Source organism: Rhineura floridana, chromosome 7 (assembly GCF_030035675.1).
Source record: "Rhineura floridana isolate rRhiFlo1 chromosome 7, rRhiFlo1.hap2, whole genome shotgun sequence".
In the NCBI taxonomy this organism is placed as follows: Eukaryota; Metazoa; Chordata; class Lepidosauria; order Squamata; family Rhineuridae; genus Rhineura; species Rhineura floridana.
Genome location: NC_084486.1, coordinates 46,270,889 through 46,291,135, shown reverse-complemented (window position 1 = coordinate 46,291,135; position 20,247 = coordinate 46,270,889). Strand labels below are relative to the sequence as shown.

The following is a 20,247-nucleotide window of genomic DNA, read 5'->3' as shown; positions in this document are numbered from 1 at the left end:
AGGCTAGGGGTTTTATTGCATTTTAGGTTTTAATAAACACTTTGAATTTCATCACTAATGGCCAGTTGGTTTGAACATGCCCTCTGACTGTTTGTGATCAATCTGCATGACATGTGAGTTAATGCAGATAATGGGTTTTTTTTAAGTCTCTAATTGTTTCCAAAACTTTTAAGATTTAATCTTTGAGACAAGTTACACAATCTGGATCTTTTTTCTTTTCTTTTCTTTTCTAAACCTTGAAGAGGCTTCCTTAACACAGATTCCCTTCATTGCCTTCCTTTCATTGCTTCCCACCTTGTTTGCAGTGTAGTGGAGGGGAACATGTTCCCATTGAACTAATGTATGTCTCTTGTATCTTTTCCTTGCTAAGCTGTCTATAAAGCAGAAACTGAGCTGTCTGTAAAGCACAAATGGATCTAGCCTCCACTGTGGTGTAAACAGCTGAGGGGAGGTCTGGATGGATTTGCCTACAAGTGAGACAATTGCAACTGAAATTTAAAATTAATGCATACCGGAATAGGCTGCATGACTGGGGCAGTATTTGTGTAGTTTTTCTTCCCTGGGCTGTGAAACCTTCATATGCCTGTGGGTTGATAGGATTGTGCCACATCCCATCTCTGGGAGTAGGACTGTCTCCCAGTTGAGAGTTCACACTTGGAGAAGGATGGGGAACTATTTTATCTTCTCTTACATTAGGGATCCAATTGAAGAACCCACCCAGGATGATCACCACTTGAGTCAATTTCCTGATTATTTACAACATAAAAGGTTGTATCCAGTGCTGCACAAGTGGAGCTTGGTCATGCAACTCAACTTTCTTTTCTTCCCCTGTGCTTCCCCCCAAATCAATTCCAGAGGGTCCCCTCATATGCTGCTGCAGATTTTGCGGGTGCATGGGAGGCTGCAGTAGGGAAGAGATACATTTCCATTTTGCAAGTGGAAGTCTGTTGCATGAATGGGATAGCAGCATTGGATACCACTCAAAGTCTTTCTGATGTGCGTAGGATTATATTGGGAGTTGAGCAAGCCCCAAACCAAACATATCAATTACAAGGTGTTTTTTTGTTCCAGGAAAACAATGTCTGTTATTGAGAAACAGTGTTATTATAAGCTACTTGAACCACTTTATCTGCAGAACATAATACAGCTATAAGTACGTATTCTTCACAGTTGCCTTTAATCTAACTTTGTGGAGGAGCAGTCTTCGACATCAATGCCGAAAGATGAATCTGTTTGCATGCAGATCAAGGATGTGGCTCCTCACAATTGTGGCAAGTTTGGTCCAAGGCCTTGTAACTTCAGAAGCACATCTGAGAAGGAGAAGACATGTGGATCCAGAAGCTACTATGAATATTGTAAGCCATTCAACTTTTGGTCACATCTGCTTTAGTTTAAGGCATATTTGGTAATTGGTGCTGCTTAGTGGTGCAATCCTCCATAGTTTTGAAGTTGGATTTTCACTGAATGTTGGGATTGCAGGGGGCACAAAAATCTTCTTTTTCTTCTATTATTAGTATTAGTATTAATACTAATAATATCTTTATCATTCTAACATTCCCTTCCCTTCCCTCCCAATACATTTGCAGTGTTGCAGTAGCAGCAGCACAACAGCAGAAAAAGATAAATTCTGAAATAAAGGTGTACTAGCTACAACAGAAGGATTCTTTCAAGCTTAATTTTGGCAGAGGGAGGTTAAAAATCCTTTAGGCGCCAGGAAAGGCCAATGAGCACCACCTTGGCGACCCCTGTTCTTAACTGGGGACACTGTCCTGTTTTGGTTCAAAGTAGGCAGGGAAGTAGTCGTCCAGGGTCATGGGGGGTTGTAGACCCCTTACTCTTAGGGGGGCAGGATCCCAGCAGGGTCCCTATGTACAAACCAATCAACATGGTATTGTGTGGAAAAGAAGTGTCTTAGGCATTTCACAGTCGCTTGTGAACCTTCCCAACCAAACCCTGTCCTTTCTCTCCTTTTCCCCTCAGAGTGAAATTATTTCCTTCAGAGGATATCCCAGTGAGGAATATGAAGTGGTGACAGATGATGGGTATATTCTGAATATTAACCGAATCCCTCATGGGAAAAGAAATCAGTGGAATAAGGGTGAGTGTGTGCTTTGAGGTATATATTGTGTGTACACATCTATACACATGTTTAAAACTGTGGGGAAATATGTAGAAAAGTAATAATTTCTTGGTTTGGACAGGTTTGGCTATATAAAGTTTGGCCAATGGAAAAACAGGCAATTTGTTTGGTAATGTTAGATTATTATAGCTCTTAATTAATCGATGAGGTCAAGTGCATGTTAGTCCTGTGCTATTCAAAGAAGTGGGGAAGTGTTGTGGCAGGGAGAAGGGGAAGCTAGAATAAGTAGTTCATAGTCCATGTTGACTCGAGCCATTAACAGTCCTGATGTAGCTGTTAGCTGCATACCTTCTTGACTCAAGTCATTGGAAAATGCATGTGATCTTTTTTGTGAGAAGGGAGATCTCTTTTGTTGCAAAGAGTCTTTTTTCATTCATCACAGATATATGTGTTGTAGCCATTCAGAGACAATTGCATGCATTAAATAGCTAGACTCACTGCCTGATTAAAAGATGAGATACCAGAGCAGGGTGGAGGTGGAGAGACTGCCAGCTCAGTTGCCTTTGTGTGGTCCCTGTATGCAGCTTTTTCTTGAGTGAGGAGTTCATTCCAAGGAAAGGGGGTGGGATGAGGCTGCTGGTTTTGTGAAGCCTGAATAGAGCATAATCTGATTCTGGGACCTGAGACAAAAGTGGTACCATGAAGGAAAGGCACATGGACTGAGACTCATCCTTCCAGTGCTAAGCTATTTCTACAGCGGCGGTAACGTAGCAAAAAGCTCTGCTCGCGGCCGGAGTTTGATTCCAACAGAAGGAGGAAGTCGAACCTCCGGTAAAAGGGGTCGACGTCCACTCAGCCTTCCATCCATCCGTGGTCAGTAAAATGACTACCCAGCATATGCTTGAGGGTAAAGAAAGGCCGGGGAATGAACCGGCAATCCAACCCCGTGTATACGGTCTGCCTAGTTAACGTCACAAGACGTCACCCTAAGAGTCTGAAACAACTTGCACTATAAGTGCGGGGACACCTTTACCTTTACTTTTTAAATCATGTTTAATAACCACTGTAACTTAAAAGTGGCCTACACAGTTGGTCTGTTCTAATTAACAAGCAGTACATGACACCAAAGTGATGGAAGAAACAGTAATGCAAGTAAAGGGTGCTTTTCCCATTATAATTTTAAGGCTGGTGTTTTAGCTGTATTGAATTGAGCATATATGTTAGATCTTAACAATGCCTCTGCCCTGCTTTCCTTTGATAACCTGAGATGTAGAGTTTTAGTACCCATACTGCTTTTGTGATTGAAATTTGTGTTAAACTGTTTTTGAAGTTGTATTTCAAATTGTTGTAATCTGCCATAGGACCTTAGGGTGAAGGGCAGATGATGATGATGATAATAATAATAATAATAATGCATTCCGAAGTGACTCATTCCAAACCAAAAGGCATCACTTGTGAAAGCGCTCCCATTCTGTTCAATTGCTGGCCATGCCTGCTCTGTGCTCCAAGTTCATAGTAGGTGTCATGGGCCCCAAGGAGAACCTTTGGCCAGATTGGGTTACAGATGTCATGGAGGGCGCTGGGGAAATCTCTGGCAGCTGTAAATCTGATTAGTCAAATGGTGCCCATACCCCCTCTGTGTCTATGACAGAGAAACACCCAGCTGGCACCCAGCTCAGACCTAGCTGATGAACAGATAAAACCTAATGAACAGCCTGCTGTCTTCCAGAGAGAGGAAAGTGAACGTAGTGTGTTAGAGTCAGAGATTATGCTTTCGCTGAGGACACGCAGATTAGAAAAGAGGCAGTTTCAGCAAAAGAAAATGCTCTCTATTCTTGGGAGTAGGCTTCGCCTTGCAGCAAAAGCTGAGAAGTACTAGAGAATGCTCGGACAGGTAATGCTCCTGGCCTTTTCTCTTATATCTAGGTGGCTGGGCATGGTTAGGTGGTTGTGACAACAGTCTGCTGTTGCCTCCACATGACTGGTTCTGCATCCTGAGATATGTGTAGCCTGTATGTTCCTGTTCTGAATCATGCTTAAAATGCCTGATGTTGTATTCCTGTGCTGACGTCTGGAATAAAGCTCATTGAGAAACCCAGCCTTCGAATCAGGTCTCAGACTCAGGTCTCCTTCTATGGTTGGGAGTCAGGGCAGTAGGTATGGAATAATAAGAATGAGTAGTGTTACAAAGCGACATTGAATCCTTTCTTGTAACTATGCTTTAAAACTTTTCACTTTCAGATCTCAAGCCAGCAGTGTTTCTGCAGCATGGCTTGCTTGGCGATAGCAGTAACTGGGTGTCAAATCTGGACTATAACAGCCTGGGCTTTATGTTGGCTGATGCTGGCTATGATGTTTGGCTAGGAAACAGCAGAGGTAACACTTGGTCCAGCAAACATATAAACTATACGGTGGAACAAGAAGAATTCTGGATATTCAGGTAGAGTGAGCTTGTCAAACTCAATTGCATGTTGTTGGTTCCTGGTTTTCCCTTTGCAGTGATTAATGGGCCATGTACTTCCTACCAGGAATTTGTGGGGTTTTTTTTAAAGAAACTTGCATGTATTGTTCACTTGGGGAATTGTGTGCCATGGTGACTGGCTCAAGGTTACCCATTAGCTCAATGGGCAAGTGGTGACCTTTGAACCCAGATCTCCTTTTGCAAATCCAGTTACTGTCTCTGCAATATATTCATGTTCTTCCCCATACTCTGAAAGCCATTGGGATGCAAAATACAAAAATGTCACTGGAAGATGGTACAAATAGGAATGATACTTTGGAAAGGAGGAAAACTGTCAAGGGAAGCCACTGTCATTACTCATTTTAAGAATGCTTTCTAGTTTGTACTGACTTTGTCCTTTTAAAAGAACCCGTTCACTCTGCTTCACAAATGATTGGAGAATTGTTGACTTGAAGGGTCCATGGAGGAGATGAACTCTGGTTTGCCAGATACAAGGCTGTTCTTGTATTGAAAATTGGGCGGAGAGCATGGCATTTTAGGAGATCCCACTGCATATGTTAAACATCTTCTTCCTTTTCCATTGCAGTTATGATGAAATGGCTAAATACGATCTTCCAGCTTCGATAAACTTTATCCTGAACAAAACTGGACAGGAACGAATATTTTATATTGGCTATTCCCAGGGCACGACTGTGGGTAGGTTAACAGACTTTTAAATGTACCTTGGCATCTCTAATAGCAACGCATTTATTTGTACAGTTGCTCTTGCATATTTATTTCAGAAGAGAGTTTCTTCATAGTAGAGTAATTACACACAGAGCCACTGGACAAGTAGGGAGAATCATTTTAAGTAGCAATCTCTGTGATGACTTCCTGCATTTTCCTGGTGAGAAATACTTATCATATAAGAACTATTTAATGTTTCAAAGTGGCTCTGGGCTGAGGTTTAAGGTATCCTAGGCCACACTAATGTTCGAACAATAGTCAAAATAGTAAGCACTTATCAAAAGTGGTGTCTGGAGTACAATACTCCCTGCACACCTTGTTAAATATGCTTTGTGCTTGCTTCAGTTTGTCTGAACTGTGATATGGTTGTTCTGTTTATTTAGTATTATTTATTTATTAAATTTATATCTGGCCCTTCCTCCCAGTAGGACCCCAGGACGGCAAACTAAAACACTTCAAAACATCATAACAACAGCCTTTAAAAGAAGTTAGATTAAAATTCTGGCATGCAAACCTGGATCAAATGTGGTTTACAGTCAGAGTTTGAACAAGAGTATCCCAGTTTCAATGTAACTGGAAGAGCTAGTTCAGAAACTGTCAAAGTACTGAATTAAGGCCCACAAGAGAAGCGAAGAAGGGAGTGTGGGGGTCAAACACTCATTCTTGGTCTGACAAACCATAGTTCTATAACCAAAACAGTCATGTCTGACTGTCACTTTACGTGTCATTGATTCTTAGGACAGCCACAAAGTGAGTTTATCAAGTGAACGTACAACTATGACAATTTTGAGGAAATATACACAACCCCAAAAGGTTTTCAGTTGGTCAGAAGCAAGACAGGGCCTTTTCTGTTGTGATGCCCAGATTATAAAACTCCATCCCTAAAGTGGTGTGGTTAGGTCCCTCTCGTTTAAGCTTCAGGTGTGCTGCTTGCACCTTATATTCTGATGAGCTTCCACTGAAGCAATGCTTCTTTCTTCCCTGCTTTTAAACTTGGTTTTATCTAGGGTTTGGGAAGAAATTTGATTTAGTTCACTATTAAAGGCAAACCTACCTAATCAGATTTCTTAATAAATAACAGTTCCTTTTGACTTGAAGATTGTGAAAGTAAACTGTTCCTCATAGGTCGTAAAGTACAGTGTACTTGATTGCTTTTGCGTTATGAGAAAATTGGCTAAAATTCTGTTCTTGGATTTTGTTCAAGACTGCATTCATCTCTCTTCTCTTCTCTCCACCCTGCTGCCCAGCATTCATTGCATTTTCAACCATGCCACAGCTTGCTAAGAAGATAAAAATGTTTTTTGGATTGGCACCCATAGCCACAGCAAAGTTTTTAACCAACCCGGTGCTGACCAGGCTTGCAGAGGTTCCTGAACACCAGCTCAAAGTACATACTACTCTCCTATTCTCCTGGCAGGGTTTCAATGGCCAGAGTGATTTAACAGTCAGCCTCCCTTCCCAGTGAATTCTGATGATTGTAGCTCTGTGAGGGGAATAGGGCTTCTCTCAACAACTCTCAGCACCCTTCAGAAACTACACTTCCCAGGATTCTTTGGGGAAAGTCATGACTGTTTAAAGTGGAATAAATGTCTGGTGTGGATGTGGCCAGGGACAGCTTTGGTTTAAATTTCGGTGGGAGATCTGCTTGCTGTAGAATAAAAAGGTAGGTGAACCCCCCCCCAATAATGATACTGTTAACAATGTTTTCCATTTGGAAAGGAAAGGGGCTTTCCCTCTGCCCAGTGCCCACCCACCCAATTGTCTCCCCTTCTCCTGCACCTCCTGTCCCCCTTCCTTCCCCTTCCCTGCTCCTCCTCCATGTCAGTTTCACCTATCCTGAGCAAGATGGCACAGGAGTAAATCCCACTGAACTCAACAAGCATGAAAATGATCAAACCTCTCCTCCCCCCTTAGCTTCCAGTCCCCTCCCTCCTCACCATGGTCACTTTCACCTATCCTAAGCAAGATTGCAAGGAAGTAAATCCCATTGAACTCAATAAGCATGCAAATGATCTTATCTCCTAGGTTAAAAAGCAGACAAACTCACTAAGCAGAGAAAATCACGTTATCAAATTCTTCCAAACTACATAGGAAGTGGATTAGACTGTGAAAGACCAACCCAAATTGTGTTTATGTTTTGACAAATTTGTAGGGCAGTACAGTATCTCAGCGAGGAGATCAGGTCTCCTGCTCCTCTGGTGCATTCACTAGAGCTGCCCAATCTCCCTCCTATTAAAAGTTTGATAGAAATATCTGTTGGCTATAGGTATGTTCTTAAACCGCAAGGGTTTTTGGCCTGTTAGTGAATACCTGTTTAACGTGTTAAACAATGTATGGTTGTAAGAGAAGACAGCCAAGTCAAACTGCTGATCACATGGCTGGGGGCAGTTATAGGCACATGCAATCCTTTTCAGGGCTCAAAAAGACTTGCTGATCTTGTTGGAGGCTCTTTGTTTGGGGCTCAGCATGAGCTGAGATCACTGTATGCATGCATATAGCCAATACCCCCCTTTTAACTCAGTAATCTGTATATCAACCTTGTCATGTGCTCAGTATTATCCAAGATTGCAATTTGGTGGGTGAGAGGATTGAGAATGAGAGATGGGGGTTGTCTAAAGCCCTCTAGTGACTTTGTGGCCAAGGTGGTATTTGATCACCTTGCAGACTTTGTGGTTCTGGCAACAATAGTTTGAGTGTCAATAGGAGGAGCAGCCACTGCTGGTGTTCTTGGCCCTGGGATAAAGTCAGGAGATATGCCAGTGAATTAATTCTTCCTTAGTTCGCCATGCAAACAATACAGAAGTTAAGCACTTCTGTTGAAGTTACTGTGGGAATAAACAGTTGCAAACCAGAACATTTGGCTACTGGTTATTTGGCAGAATGGCCTGAGATTTAGAAAGTGCCCATAATTATAGGCTATGTTTGCATAACTGCAAGTCTTTGCTATGTTTGGGCTCCTACTGAAATTATTTGACATTGGGGAACCACTGCAATCTGGCTCATGCCTGAGGCACTTTGGAAGGGTATCGGTTGCACACTGCATACACGTCAACATGTACCTGACTTGTGTCATCTTAGATCGCTGTGTCAAGAACATAGTACAGGATGCTTATGCCTGAGTGATTGATTGATTTTTATTTACGTGCATAGACCAAACTGAATATTTACAAATACATAAATGCACAACATTACTTAATAGAAGCATTAAACATAATCACTCTTGTGAGATACCCTCTTACTGCATATTAAAACAATAAAATTAAAATTAAAAGGAGAATTGTTTAATCATTACTTGTCATCCCTGTGTCAGGTTAGATCACTTTAATTACAGTGTTTGTGTCAAGAACATAGTACAGGATGCTTACGCCTAAGTGTGCATGTGGGATATGAATGGGTATTCCATCCTAAATGTCTGAATAGAGAATTCTCATAATACCCCTTATAGTAGTTGGTTCTTGATATTTTTAGAAGTATCCCTAGGAAAATGGAGACTTGACTAACAATATAACCTGTGTACTTATGTCCTTGTTTTGACAGAAAATAATTGGAACGAAGCAGTTTCTTCCCCAGAGCAAAGGTCTGAAATGGTTAGCTATTCACGTGTGTAGCCATTTCTTACTTGATTGTCTTTGTGGCAATATTTTCTTCCTAGCGTGTGGGTTTAATGAGAAAAATCTAAATATGGTAAGATTTCTTCGTCTTCTTTGTCTTCTTCGTCTTCGTCGTCTTCGTCTTCGTCTTCTTCTTCGTCGTCGTCTTCGTTGTCATCTTCGTCGTCGTCTTCGTCGTCTTCTTCGTCGTCTTCTTCGTCGTCTTCATCGTCGTCTTCGTCTTCTTCTTCTTCTTCTTCTTCTTCTTCTTCTTGGAAATGACATCAGACCAGGGTTTGGGAGTTCATGTGCTAGAAGCCACAGTTTGCAATGCTATGGTCCACTCTAACAACAGTTGTTAATTCTCATATCCGTATTGGCCCTAGAAGAGTTTATTTATTTCATTTATATCCTGCCCTTCCTCCCAGTAGGAGCCCAGGGCAGCAAACAAAAACACTAAAAACTCTAAAATATCATAAAAACAGACTTTAAAATATACTAAAACAAAACTAAACATAAACAAAACATCTTTAAAAACATATTAAAACAAAACATCTTTTAAAACATCTTTTTTAAAAAAGCTTTAAAAACATCTTAAAAATCAATTCCAACACAGTTGCAGACTGGGATAAAGTCTTTACTTAAAAGGCTTGTTGAAAGAGGAAGGTTGTACCAGCCCTGTAGCCATCCTTCTGTATTAGGTGGGACATTTTGGGGGAAAGATCATAGCCCTAGCCAACCCCCCCCTTCACTGGAGGGGATGTGAGGGCCAAGGGCAGAGACAAAATAAATACTTTAGGATATATTTGTTAACTTCTCCTTGAGGATCCCTTCTTCTAGTCTTGTTCCTGAACTGCCTCCTTATTGTACAATCAAGGAAAGACTGGTTCATTTACAGAGGACTAACTAAGTGCATGGAAACTAATTGTAGAAAGCAATTGGATTTTTTAAAAAACTGGTTGCTGGGTTGATTTTTCTGCCCAGAAACCTGGAAAAGTTCTCATACTGAGCTGCACACATTGGGAAAATCAGAAATTAGGCCTTATAGCTTAGATGGCCAGCCAGCTAACTATAGTGTGCACAGCAGTGTTTCTGTTGCGTTCTTTGCCATCAACAAAAAATAGTCACTATGATTGTGAGTATAGTGGGTGCTTTAAAACAGCAAAGGGTAACTTCGGGTTGATTTTTTTTGTCTCTTTATTTTACCATTTAGCAATAAGCACCCAACCATGCTCTACTCATCATAAAAACTGCAGAATTAACAAACTTACTTCTTATTGCAGTCAAACAAACATGGTTCTTTATTTCTGGTTGGGTAGAAAACACAACCGAAACTGAAAAGCACAGCAAAGAAAAGTCCAAGATGTGGGGTCTAACTCTAGCCCATAATACAAAGTTCTAATATATTACTCAAGGGTCATAATCACATGCAGGCTGCTTTTCAGGAACACTTTCGTAAATGTAGGGTGATTGAAGATAGATATTTCATGATTACAGTCAGGGAAAGTCTTGAATGAGATGACTTTCACAGACTCTTCCAGACGAGGCTTTTGTTGTGCACTGCCTTATTTATTGCTTTTTTCAGAGGCTCCTATTCTTAAAACTACCCCTGTTCTTAAAACAAACTGTCATTCTTTAAATGGAGACTGTCATTGTGTGTCATGTGACAAATTGAAAAGAAACTCCCTTTAATAAATCTGGGGTAGTGGACACAGATCTAGGGGGAGGGTGGTGCACCCATTTGCCCTATTCTGGCTACAGGGTTGAGTTGTACTGTATCATGAAAAGCATTGTTAGGGCTCCCATTTACCTGGGAGCAAGCCTTGTTGAACACAATGGTATTTACTTAGTAAGTAGGCATAAGATTGCACTTAAAGTATTTTGATATTAAAAATGTATTAATGTTGTAAGTCAGTTAAAACTGAAATGCCTTGCTCTAAGCTAACCTCAGTTTTGCTTGGTAACATAATATTGGGATTGGTATCTACCTTAGAGTGTCAAGTTGATCTCCATAAAGAGATGTTGGTAGTTAGTATTTTGCTGTAAATAAGCACAGATTTCTGCATGATACCCAGTGTTAAGCTCCGATGCAGTTGTTTTGTTCAAACAAACCAAATGGGAAAAAAGGAAGTGAAGTGGCTGTTGTACTTTGTAATAACTTCAGCTGATAATGTTGCTGTTTGTTACAGAGTCGAATAGAGGTATATGCAACACACTTTCCAGCTGGGACATCTGTCCAGAACATGCTTCACTGGAGTCAGGTAGACCCAAAATCCTCAATTCTGTTAAAAAAACCCCACGTTCTGCATTGATTTCAGCTGTCGAATGGTTGGCCCATATTAAAGGAACAGGCTGTTGAAAGTGAAATTAAGAATTATAATGGAAATTAAGAATTATAATGGAAGGAAAAGTCAAACTCAATAACTTTGCCTCTCGTTTATTCCCATCCAACAAATATATTTTACGTTTATGATAATGGATTTAAAGCTGATGCTTGCCCTTTTGTGTTTAAACATTACCAATTGGGGAATTTCAGAAGCAACATGTATAATTTTTCGCTGTGTCTTTTTTTCATTGACATAATATTTCCTTTGTGTAGCATGTACAAATACTACCTTCCGTGGTATTTTAGATGCTTTGGTGCTTGTGTGTATTTATGAATGTGGGTGTTCATAGTGCTACTGCAGCCTTCGCCAACCTGTTTAGATTACAGCTCCCATCAGCCAGGCTATGCTGGCTGCAGCTGCTGGCAATCGTAGTCAAAAACATCTGGAGAACACCAGGCTGGTGAAGGCTGTGCTATTCTGCCTTGGTAGCATCGGGTAAGCAAAGCAGTGCTATGACTGGGAAGCACATGGTCTTGAATGGTACTTGCTGGTAGCTTCTGTATGGCGCTATCAAAACAGAACTCCCTTACCAAGAGGTTCAGGACTCCTTTGACCATGTGTAGCTAATGGCACCATGTGTAAAAGAAAAGCTACATGTTCATCTGTTTTATAGACCAGAGCTTGGAAGATTACTTTTAAAAGTAATAAATTACAGTTACAATTACATGGCCCAAAAAAGTAGTAATTACCATTACAATTACAATTGCTCTGAAAGCAACTGATTACTTTACTTTTTCTCAAAAGTAATCACTACAATTACATTTCAGTTACTTTTTAAAAACCCTACAAGGTCCTGGCCTTGGCTGCTGCACATCTAAGTAGCCTAAAACAACATTAAAAATAAACACACATACAGAGGTAGTAGAATAATTATTTTTATCCATAATATAGCAATGGTGGTCTCTCTGCTGGTAAGGGAGGTGGGGAGGGAGGCAGAGGCCACTACTCAGAACTTTGCACATCAAACCAAGTGCAACCCCCCGCCCCAGCCAGCCAGCATAATCTCTCTCACTTAACCACCTCCCGGACCCTGCCCTGCCACCAGCTAAGGCATACTCACCCAAGCAAACATTTTCCCCTGAGTTACAAAAAAGTTAAAATATTGCAAATGCATCACAGTAGCCAGAGAGGGTGGTGGAGGCCACTTTGTGTGCCAAGTGCAAACACAGTATTCACACACACACACATTGCCATCTTTTACCTCCACAGTCTTTATCTCCATTCTGCTGCTGCCTCCTTCTCCTCCTTTATCCATGTTCTTGCCCTCCTTCTCTTTTCTCCATTCTTCTCTACCACTGTCCATTTTTTAAACAATTGTATTCTCCACTCCATCCCCATCTCACTTTCCACCTCCTCCCTCGTCGCCTCCTACCTACCCACTGAGCACGAGGAAAGAGTGATGCTGCACAGAAGCCCAGTTTGAAGCACATGATTTCCATCCACAAATCAGAGGAGCAGAAGACTTTCCCCCCCTCCCAAGTAATGCCCCCAAGTAATGCTGGAAACATTACAATTACTCCACAAAAGTAATAAAATTCAAAATCAAAATGTAAAGGAATTATCCACTCGTTCCTCAAAAAAGTAATGAACTACTTCCAAGCTCTACGATAGACTTGTTGCAGTGGAGGATATGGATTTCCATTATCTGTGATAGTTTGGGTGGTTCTGTAGACAGGCATTAAAAATTGGCTTGTTTATGTGAATCATTTCTTCCTAGGCACTGCTTGTCAGGCATGCACCTGCTCTCCATTTTGGATTGTTTGTGTGGGATGATCTTTAGGCCTCTAATAGCAGCACTGGGGCTAGATGGAGTTGGTCTTTCTAATTCTGGCTTTGGCTGTAATCCTAGACACACTACCCCGGGAGTAAGTCCCATTGAGTTGTTCTGCATATATTTGTGCTGTTAGACTGCAGTCCTATAACTTGTGTTCAGGATTGACATTTCTATATATCAGGAGTGGGGAACCTTTCTGGCCCTATGGGCCAGATCCCAATCAGGATTTGCCTGTGGGGCCAAATCTGACAAATGTGCAAGGGTGCCCATCTCTCAATAAACTGACATCACAATAACATCAGCTGCAAAGTGCTTTGAAGTCCTAAAGTTGGGACTTCAAAGCACCTTGCAAAGATTTTTTCACTTCATTTTAGCATGGGATTCTGATGCGAACCCTTTCCTGAATCGTGAAGGGGAAAGGGGTTTGCATCAAAAGCCCTGCTAAAACAGAGAAAAAAACCCTTCACTTTAGCAAGGGTTTTGATGCAAACCCCTTCCTGAAACTCGACCCCCAGGTGGGCCAAGATTCGACTATGGGTTCTCCACCCCTGTTCTATATCCAGTTCTGACTCTGGGCAAAGGGTTATTTGGGGTTTTTCTCCATCTGTCGGGAACAGAGAGGAAAATTCCTATTACAGGGTGATAGAAAAGTTCGACTCTTTGTGTGTTTACTTAAGTCCCCTTAAGGTAAATGGGGGTTACTTCTAAGTCATTGTGAATAGGATAACTCATAATTGGTAACACACATCTACATTAGTGCATCATAATATTTCATCATGAGGTAGATGAGCATCATTGGAAAAACTACAAACGTTGACATAACGCCTGCTGCTTGCAAATGGCTCTGTGCAACTTTGATTGAGTGGTCAAAACATTAACCTTTCTTCTTCTCCACACAAAGAGGGAGTTAATGTCATTCATCACTTTAATTACAGCACAGTTCACAATTCCTGTTTATGTGGGTGCCATCCACCATGATATATTTATATCGCGCACACCTCTATTTCACCCCCTTTTCCATTTGTGTTTTCAAAATATGGCACACCTGTTTTTCAGGGTGTGAAGTCTGGGAAGTTCAAAGCCTTTGACTGGGGTAGTAAGAAAGAAAACATGGCTCATTATAACCTGGTAAGAATTTCGAAGTGCCATTCTCTCTCTCTCTCTCCCTCCATGAGAGTAGAAACTGGTAAAGCATGCCATAACTACTGTTGGCAAAGGCTGCTGTTCATATTGTTGCGCGCCTTCCCCAATCTCTGAGCGGTGAGATTTTGGGGGTCCCTGCGCTGCTCCAGGGTTTGGTTTCCTTTGGGAAGAAGGTCAGCGGAGACTGCAGTGTCTTTATGAAATATGGTTTATTTATTTACACACATTCCAACCTGAGCTCAAGGATGGAGGGGTTCAAGGCGTCAGCAGTCTAATATCCAGCTTTTCCATCTGGGTTGCAGGAGGCATCCCAAATGCCATGGTGCAGAGAGCCAGTCTCTCTCTGCCTGCCTTCCAGTTCCCAGCAATTCTCTAGACACAACTCAAACTACCAGCCTCTGCTGGGCTCCAGGAGTGTGGGGTGGGGAGATCATCTCCTGAAGAGTTTCAATGATAAAAGGGTCTCCCTGGCCCATTCACCGTTGCTGGCAACTGATCGGCCGATTATCTTACCTGGCCAATCTATTTGGTTAACAAAAGACTCATTTGACCAGCAGAGAGTTCCTCATTCCAAGGCACAGGATTCCAAATCAGAGGCTGGAAAGGGGACCCACAGGAATCATCCATCCCAACTCCCATCCTCATAACAATATAATACATACTGGATAAAACAAAGTTCCACCAACACTTTGTTATGAGCGAATGATGTGATAAAGGGTATAAAAGGACAAATTTTGCCTATAGCAGCTTTCCCCAGCCTGGTACCTTCCAGATGTTTTGACTACATCTGCCATCAGCCCAGGAAACATGGCCAATGGTCAGGGATTATGGGAATAGTGTTCTGAAACATCTGGAGGGCACTAAGCTGGGGAAAGCTGGCCTATAGAAATACAGTAAAATGCTTATTTGGCGGTTGTATGTATTCTGTGTTGTTTTGGCTCTTAGTAGTTCAGTACTCCTGGTTTGGCTAGAGTGTGGGGGTTCCCAGAGAGGAAATTGTGGCTGTTGCACTCTTCCCTTAGTCCTGCTGCTGCTGTGAGATAAACCATGGTTTAGCTGATGTTTTGCTTGGTCCCGACAAACCAAGAGTTGTAATCCCAAGAACAAACCTTAGTTCCAGCTCATGGTGTGTTTGGAGCAAGACAAACGATGATCCTGATTTCAGACTTAATGCTAAAGCAAACTATGGCTTATCTCACAGCACAGCTGCGATCTCCTCTCCAGCAGATTGCACATTCATAGTTTGGCTTGATGTTACATGCAAACTAAATCCTAATTGCGAACTTGAGTGTGCGTGTGCACATGTGTGTGTGTTTGTGATTGTGTGTAAAAACAGCTAGGGGACATTTTCAAGTAGGGAAATAGGTGTGAAAGAGGTTAAGTAAATGTCTCCTGCCCAGTGCTGGTGCCAGGCTATTTTGTGCCCTAGGCAAGGCTAACTACTTGCACCCCCCCAAAAAAAATGGCTAACTTCAATTTTCAAAAACAGATGTCTTGTAGAAAAAATGAAAAGCACAAAACTTGAAACTGCTAAATTGATTTTAGTTGCATTTTCTCCAAGGGTTAAAAAAACTAATCTGTATAAAACTGTGCCCCTCAAAGGTCAGTACTGTGCCCCTCTGAGGTCTGCACCCTAGGCGGCTGCCTAGTTGGCCTAATGATAGCACCGGCCCTGCCCCTGCCTCCCACTATGTCTCTACTCAAGATTGTGCTTACTGGAGCGTCCCTGCACACTTTTAATTTAATTTTTTATTTGCAAATTTAAGAAAAGGGGGAAATAGGAGGAAGTAAAAGAGAAGGAATAAAAATAAAAATCAAGAAATAAAAAATATGTATAATCTGGAGATCTTATATTAATTTATATGTTTAATTTAAGATGGATGTACTAATGGTTATTGTATCCTTAATGTGAGTCTAGAGTGTTTTATATTTATTATATATTGTTGCACATTCTTGAGTGTAGAGTTTGCCCCTCTGTTACTCTTTGAGTGCTGGGGAGAAATGAGGGGGCTATTTCTCTCAAGTTTTCTGTTTATTTCTGACACATGACTTGGATTGTGACTCTCTCTTACCACAATATGATGTGTTGTCTTGTAGGGCAGACATGTGGCCTTCCAGAAGTTTGCTGGTTTTAATATTTTTTTCATTTCTGGACCACTCTCCATCTCCCTAGATCTCTGTACAAAATGATCACATAAAATACAATATACAATTAAAAGCCTAAAACCATCACTAAAACACTATGGCCTTATCCCAGTCTGCATCTGTCTTGGAACTGCTTTTGTTTTGTTTTTAAAATGTTTTTAAGATGTTCTTGGTGCTTTATCATTTGTTTGCCACTCTGGGCTCCCTTTGGGAGAAAAGGTAGGATATAAATTTAATAAAGAATAAGAATACTTTATGTAATTCAGAAATAACTCTAATATTCATACATGGCCTTTCACTCTCATGATTTCCTTGAATGATAAATACATCGTAAGCTGGTGTTCAAAGATCGCCACTGAGGAGAGCAATCTGAATTCCAATGGAAAGAAGTTCCACAATTGGGGTGCCACCACAGAGAAGGCCCTGCCGAGTATCACCAAACAGTGATCAACACACTTGCCAAGACCACTAGCAAGGCCTCCCCAGGCAATATCAAGGGCTCCTTTGGAACAAAGGGTGGGGTATACATTTAATATATAAAGTTTCAAGAAGTATGTGGGCACATATTGGGAGAAGCACTCCTTGAAACATTTGGATCAACACCTTATATCAGGCTGGGTAGCATATAGGCAGCTAATGTACTTTTGGGGAATCAGTGTTTCCCCATGGGCACCATACATCACTCTTGCTCCTGTATTCTGCTATAGCTACAGCAGGGGTTGCCAACCTTTTTGGACCTAAGGGGACATTTCAAATTTTATGAGCACTGGGGCCGCCTACCATGGGTGCATGGCATAACACAATATTAGAGAACAGTCATGGTGAAGCTTTGCCCATAACTATATTTCCATACTACAAAAAGGCTTGCCCTGGTGAATTTCTGCCTGCTGTAAAGCTATAAAAGAACAAGAATTCTGGTTTTCCCCAATGCCAACCCTAAATCAACATTTAGCCTGCCATCCTGTACCCACTCACCTGGAAGTAAGCCCTATTAAACACAAAAAGAATTTCATCTTAGTAGACATGTATACCATTGTACTGTAAATTAACTATACGGTTAATTTCCTGTCTTTAGTGATGAGTCCCTGGTCTTTAGCTCTTGCAAAGAAAGAGACATGCCTAAGTCTCTTTGCAGAGTTTTCACATTTGCCTTTGGGGTGGGATTCTTTAACATTCACCCACAGTTATTATATAGTAGTATTTGCAGAAAATAACTTCTAGGCAAACCTAGCACAGGAAAGTTTCATTCTGATTGCCAGGGGAAAAGGAAGAGGAAACTATGGAGATTCGAAGGACTAGAAGCATGAAAAATGCAGCTCTTTAGGACCCCAGGGATTCCTGCTGCCTGGTGTACAAACAACTCGCTTATGAAGCACAGCTCTGACTTCACTCATTGCTAATAATTCAGGCAGGCAGGAGCAGCCAGGTTGGCTCATATCACAGAAATTGCTCAGAAGGATACCTGTAAATTGTGTTCTATAACTTCCTTCCTAGGACGGTTAGAGCCTTGCTTTTTTTATTTTTTTTTAAAGAAAGCTCAGATTTTGGATTACCTGTTGGAGGTGCTACTGAATCCTTCAAGGTTGCCATGGCACCGGTGGGCAACAGCTTGGTGACCCCTGAGCTACAGCTTCTAGACTGTCTTTAAGGGTATCCCCATATTGATGACGATGGACTTTAACCCCCATTATGCCTAGACAGTATGACCAATGAAGATGATGAGAGTTGTAGTCCAGCAATTTCAGGAGCGCAACAGGTTCCTCATTCCTGCTGTACTCTGTGTGCATCTCTATGTATGTATGGAGACAGAAAGAGAGAGTTTTGGCTCGGAAGTCTTTTCAGTGTTATAAACTACAAACTGTTTTTTAAACTATTATTTTCCCCCTCCCTTTTAGCCAACACCACCTTTCTACAACATAAAACAGATGACTCTACCAACAGCTCTCTGGACTGGCAGTCAAGACTGGCTTGCAGACCCAAAGGACGTTGCCCTGTTGCTGCCTCAGGTCCCGAACTTAGTTTACCACAAGAATATTCCTGAATGGGCACATCTGGATTTCATCTGGGGCCTCGATGCCCCACAGCACATGTACATAGAAATAATTGAGCTCATGCAGAATTATCATTGAGTCTATGCCATTCTTGGAGCTGTGATCCTGACATTTCTTCAAGAAACCAGCACCATCAGTCTATAGCTTCTTTTTTTTTTAAAAAAAGTTATTCCTACCTTCTTAAATACATACAGTATTATTAACCTGTCTATGTGCAGCTTAGTTATAGCTCAGGAAATTAAATTCTTGCATTGCTCATAAGTATTTAAATCCATGGATCTTGGAGGTGTTGAGTAACAACTTAAGTGGTCTGCTCATCACATTAGTTCTAAGGAAAAGAAGACAAGCCTGGAGCCTCCGCACGGGGCGCTGATTGTGGGGTGGAGCCAGTGGTGTGCTGGTAAATGTTTAACAACCGGCTCTCTGGAAAAGAAAAAATCCAAGCTGGATTTAGAAATGGAAGTGGCACCAGGGATCATATTGCAAGCATACGCTGGATAATGGAATGGACCAAGGTATTTCAGAAGAAAATCACCCCATGTTTTATAGATTACAGCAAAGTCTTTGATTCTGTAGGTCACAAAACACTATGGAACGGTTTTAAAAGAAATGGGGGTACCACAGTATCTGATTGTCCTGATGCACAACCTATACTCTGGACAAGAGGCTACTGTAAGGACAGAATATGGAGAAACCGATTGGTTCCCAATTGGAAAGGGTGTGAGACAGGGGTGTATTTTATCACCCTATTTGTTTAATCTATATGCAGAACACATCATATGGAAAGCAGAATTGGCCCAAGATGAAGGAGGTGTGAAAATTGAGGGAGAAATATCAGTAATTTAAGATATGTAGATGATACCATACTGTTAGCAGAAACCAGTAATGATCTGAAACGAATGCTGATGAAAAAGAGGAAAGCACATAAGCAGGATTACAACTGAACATCAAAAAGACTAACGTAATAACAAGATTTATGTAACTTCAAAGTTGATAATGAGGACATTGAACTTGTCAAGGATTTTCAATACCTTGGCACAGTCATTAACCAAAATGGAGACAATTGTCAGGAAATCAGAAGAAGGCTAGGACTGGGGAGGGCAGTTATGAGAGAACTAGAAAAGGTCCTCAAATGTAAAGATATATCACTGAACACTAAAGTCAGGATCATTCAGACCATGGTATTCCCAATCTCTATGTGTGGATGTGAAAGTTGGACAGTGAAAAAAGAAGATAAGAGAAAAATCAGCTCATTTGAAATGTGATGTTGGAGGAGAGCTTTGTGCATACCATGGACTGTGAAAAAGACAAATAATTGGGTGTTAGAACAAATTAAACCAGAACTGTCACTAGAAGCTAAAATGATGAAACTGAGGTTGTCATACTTTGGACACATCATGAGAAGTCATGATTCACTAGAAAAGACTATAATGCTGGGAAAAACAGAAAAAGAGGAAGGCCAAACAAGAGATGGATTGATTCCATAAAGGAAGCCACAGGCCTGAATTTACAAGATACGAACAAGGTGGTTCACGACAGATGCTCTTGGAGGTTACTGATTCAGAGGGCGCCATAAGTCGTAATCTTTTCCAACAGTTTGGAAAAGATGGGCTTATTAGCGCCCATTATTCTCCGATGCTTCCTTTTCTGAACCAGGTAAGTTGCAGATAAATTCCAGCAATATAAAAATTAGCACAGAAACTTTTATATAGGATAAAAGATCTGTTTAAAGATGGATGTTCCCTCTCTGATGAACAAATTAGGGCACAGCTAGGTGAGAGATCTCCTGCTTGGTTTCAGTTGGCTCAAGTTCGGTACTTCAGTGCTCCTATTAATCGTCTACTTCACACAGAAGCCTGACTTTCTTTGAAAACTATTCTGTTAATTTGG

At 41.3% G+C, this 20,247-nt stretch overlaps 1 protein-coding gene across 1 annotated transcript; it reads left to right on the top strand.

The window, feature by feature from the left end:
- The first annotated feature begins 1,250 nt into the window (after nt 1-1,250).
- On the top strand, nt 1,251-18,435 carry LOC133389657 (putative lysosomal acid lipase/cholesteryl ester hydrolase). Its single transcript, XM_061637689.1, has 9 exons — nt 1,251-1,355; nt 1,981-2,098; nt 4,322-4,520; nt 5,128-5,237; nt 6,515-6,654; nt 8,805-8,951; nt 11,047-11,118; nt 14,075-14,146; nt 18,202-18,435. Exons 1-9 carry the CDS (start codon nt 1,251-1,253, stop codon nt 18,433-18,435), a joined length of 1,197 nt encoding a protein of 398 aa, XP_061493673.1.
- Nucleotides 18,436-20,247: the final 1,812 nt, after the last annotated feature.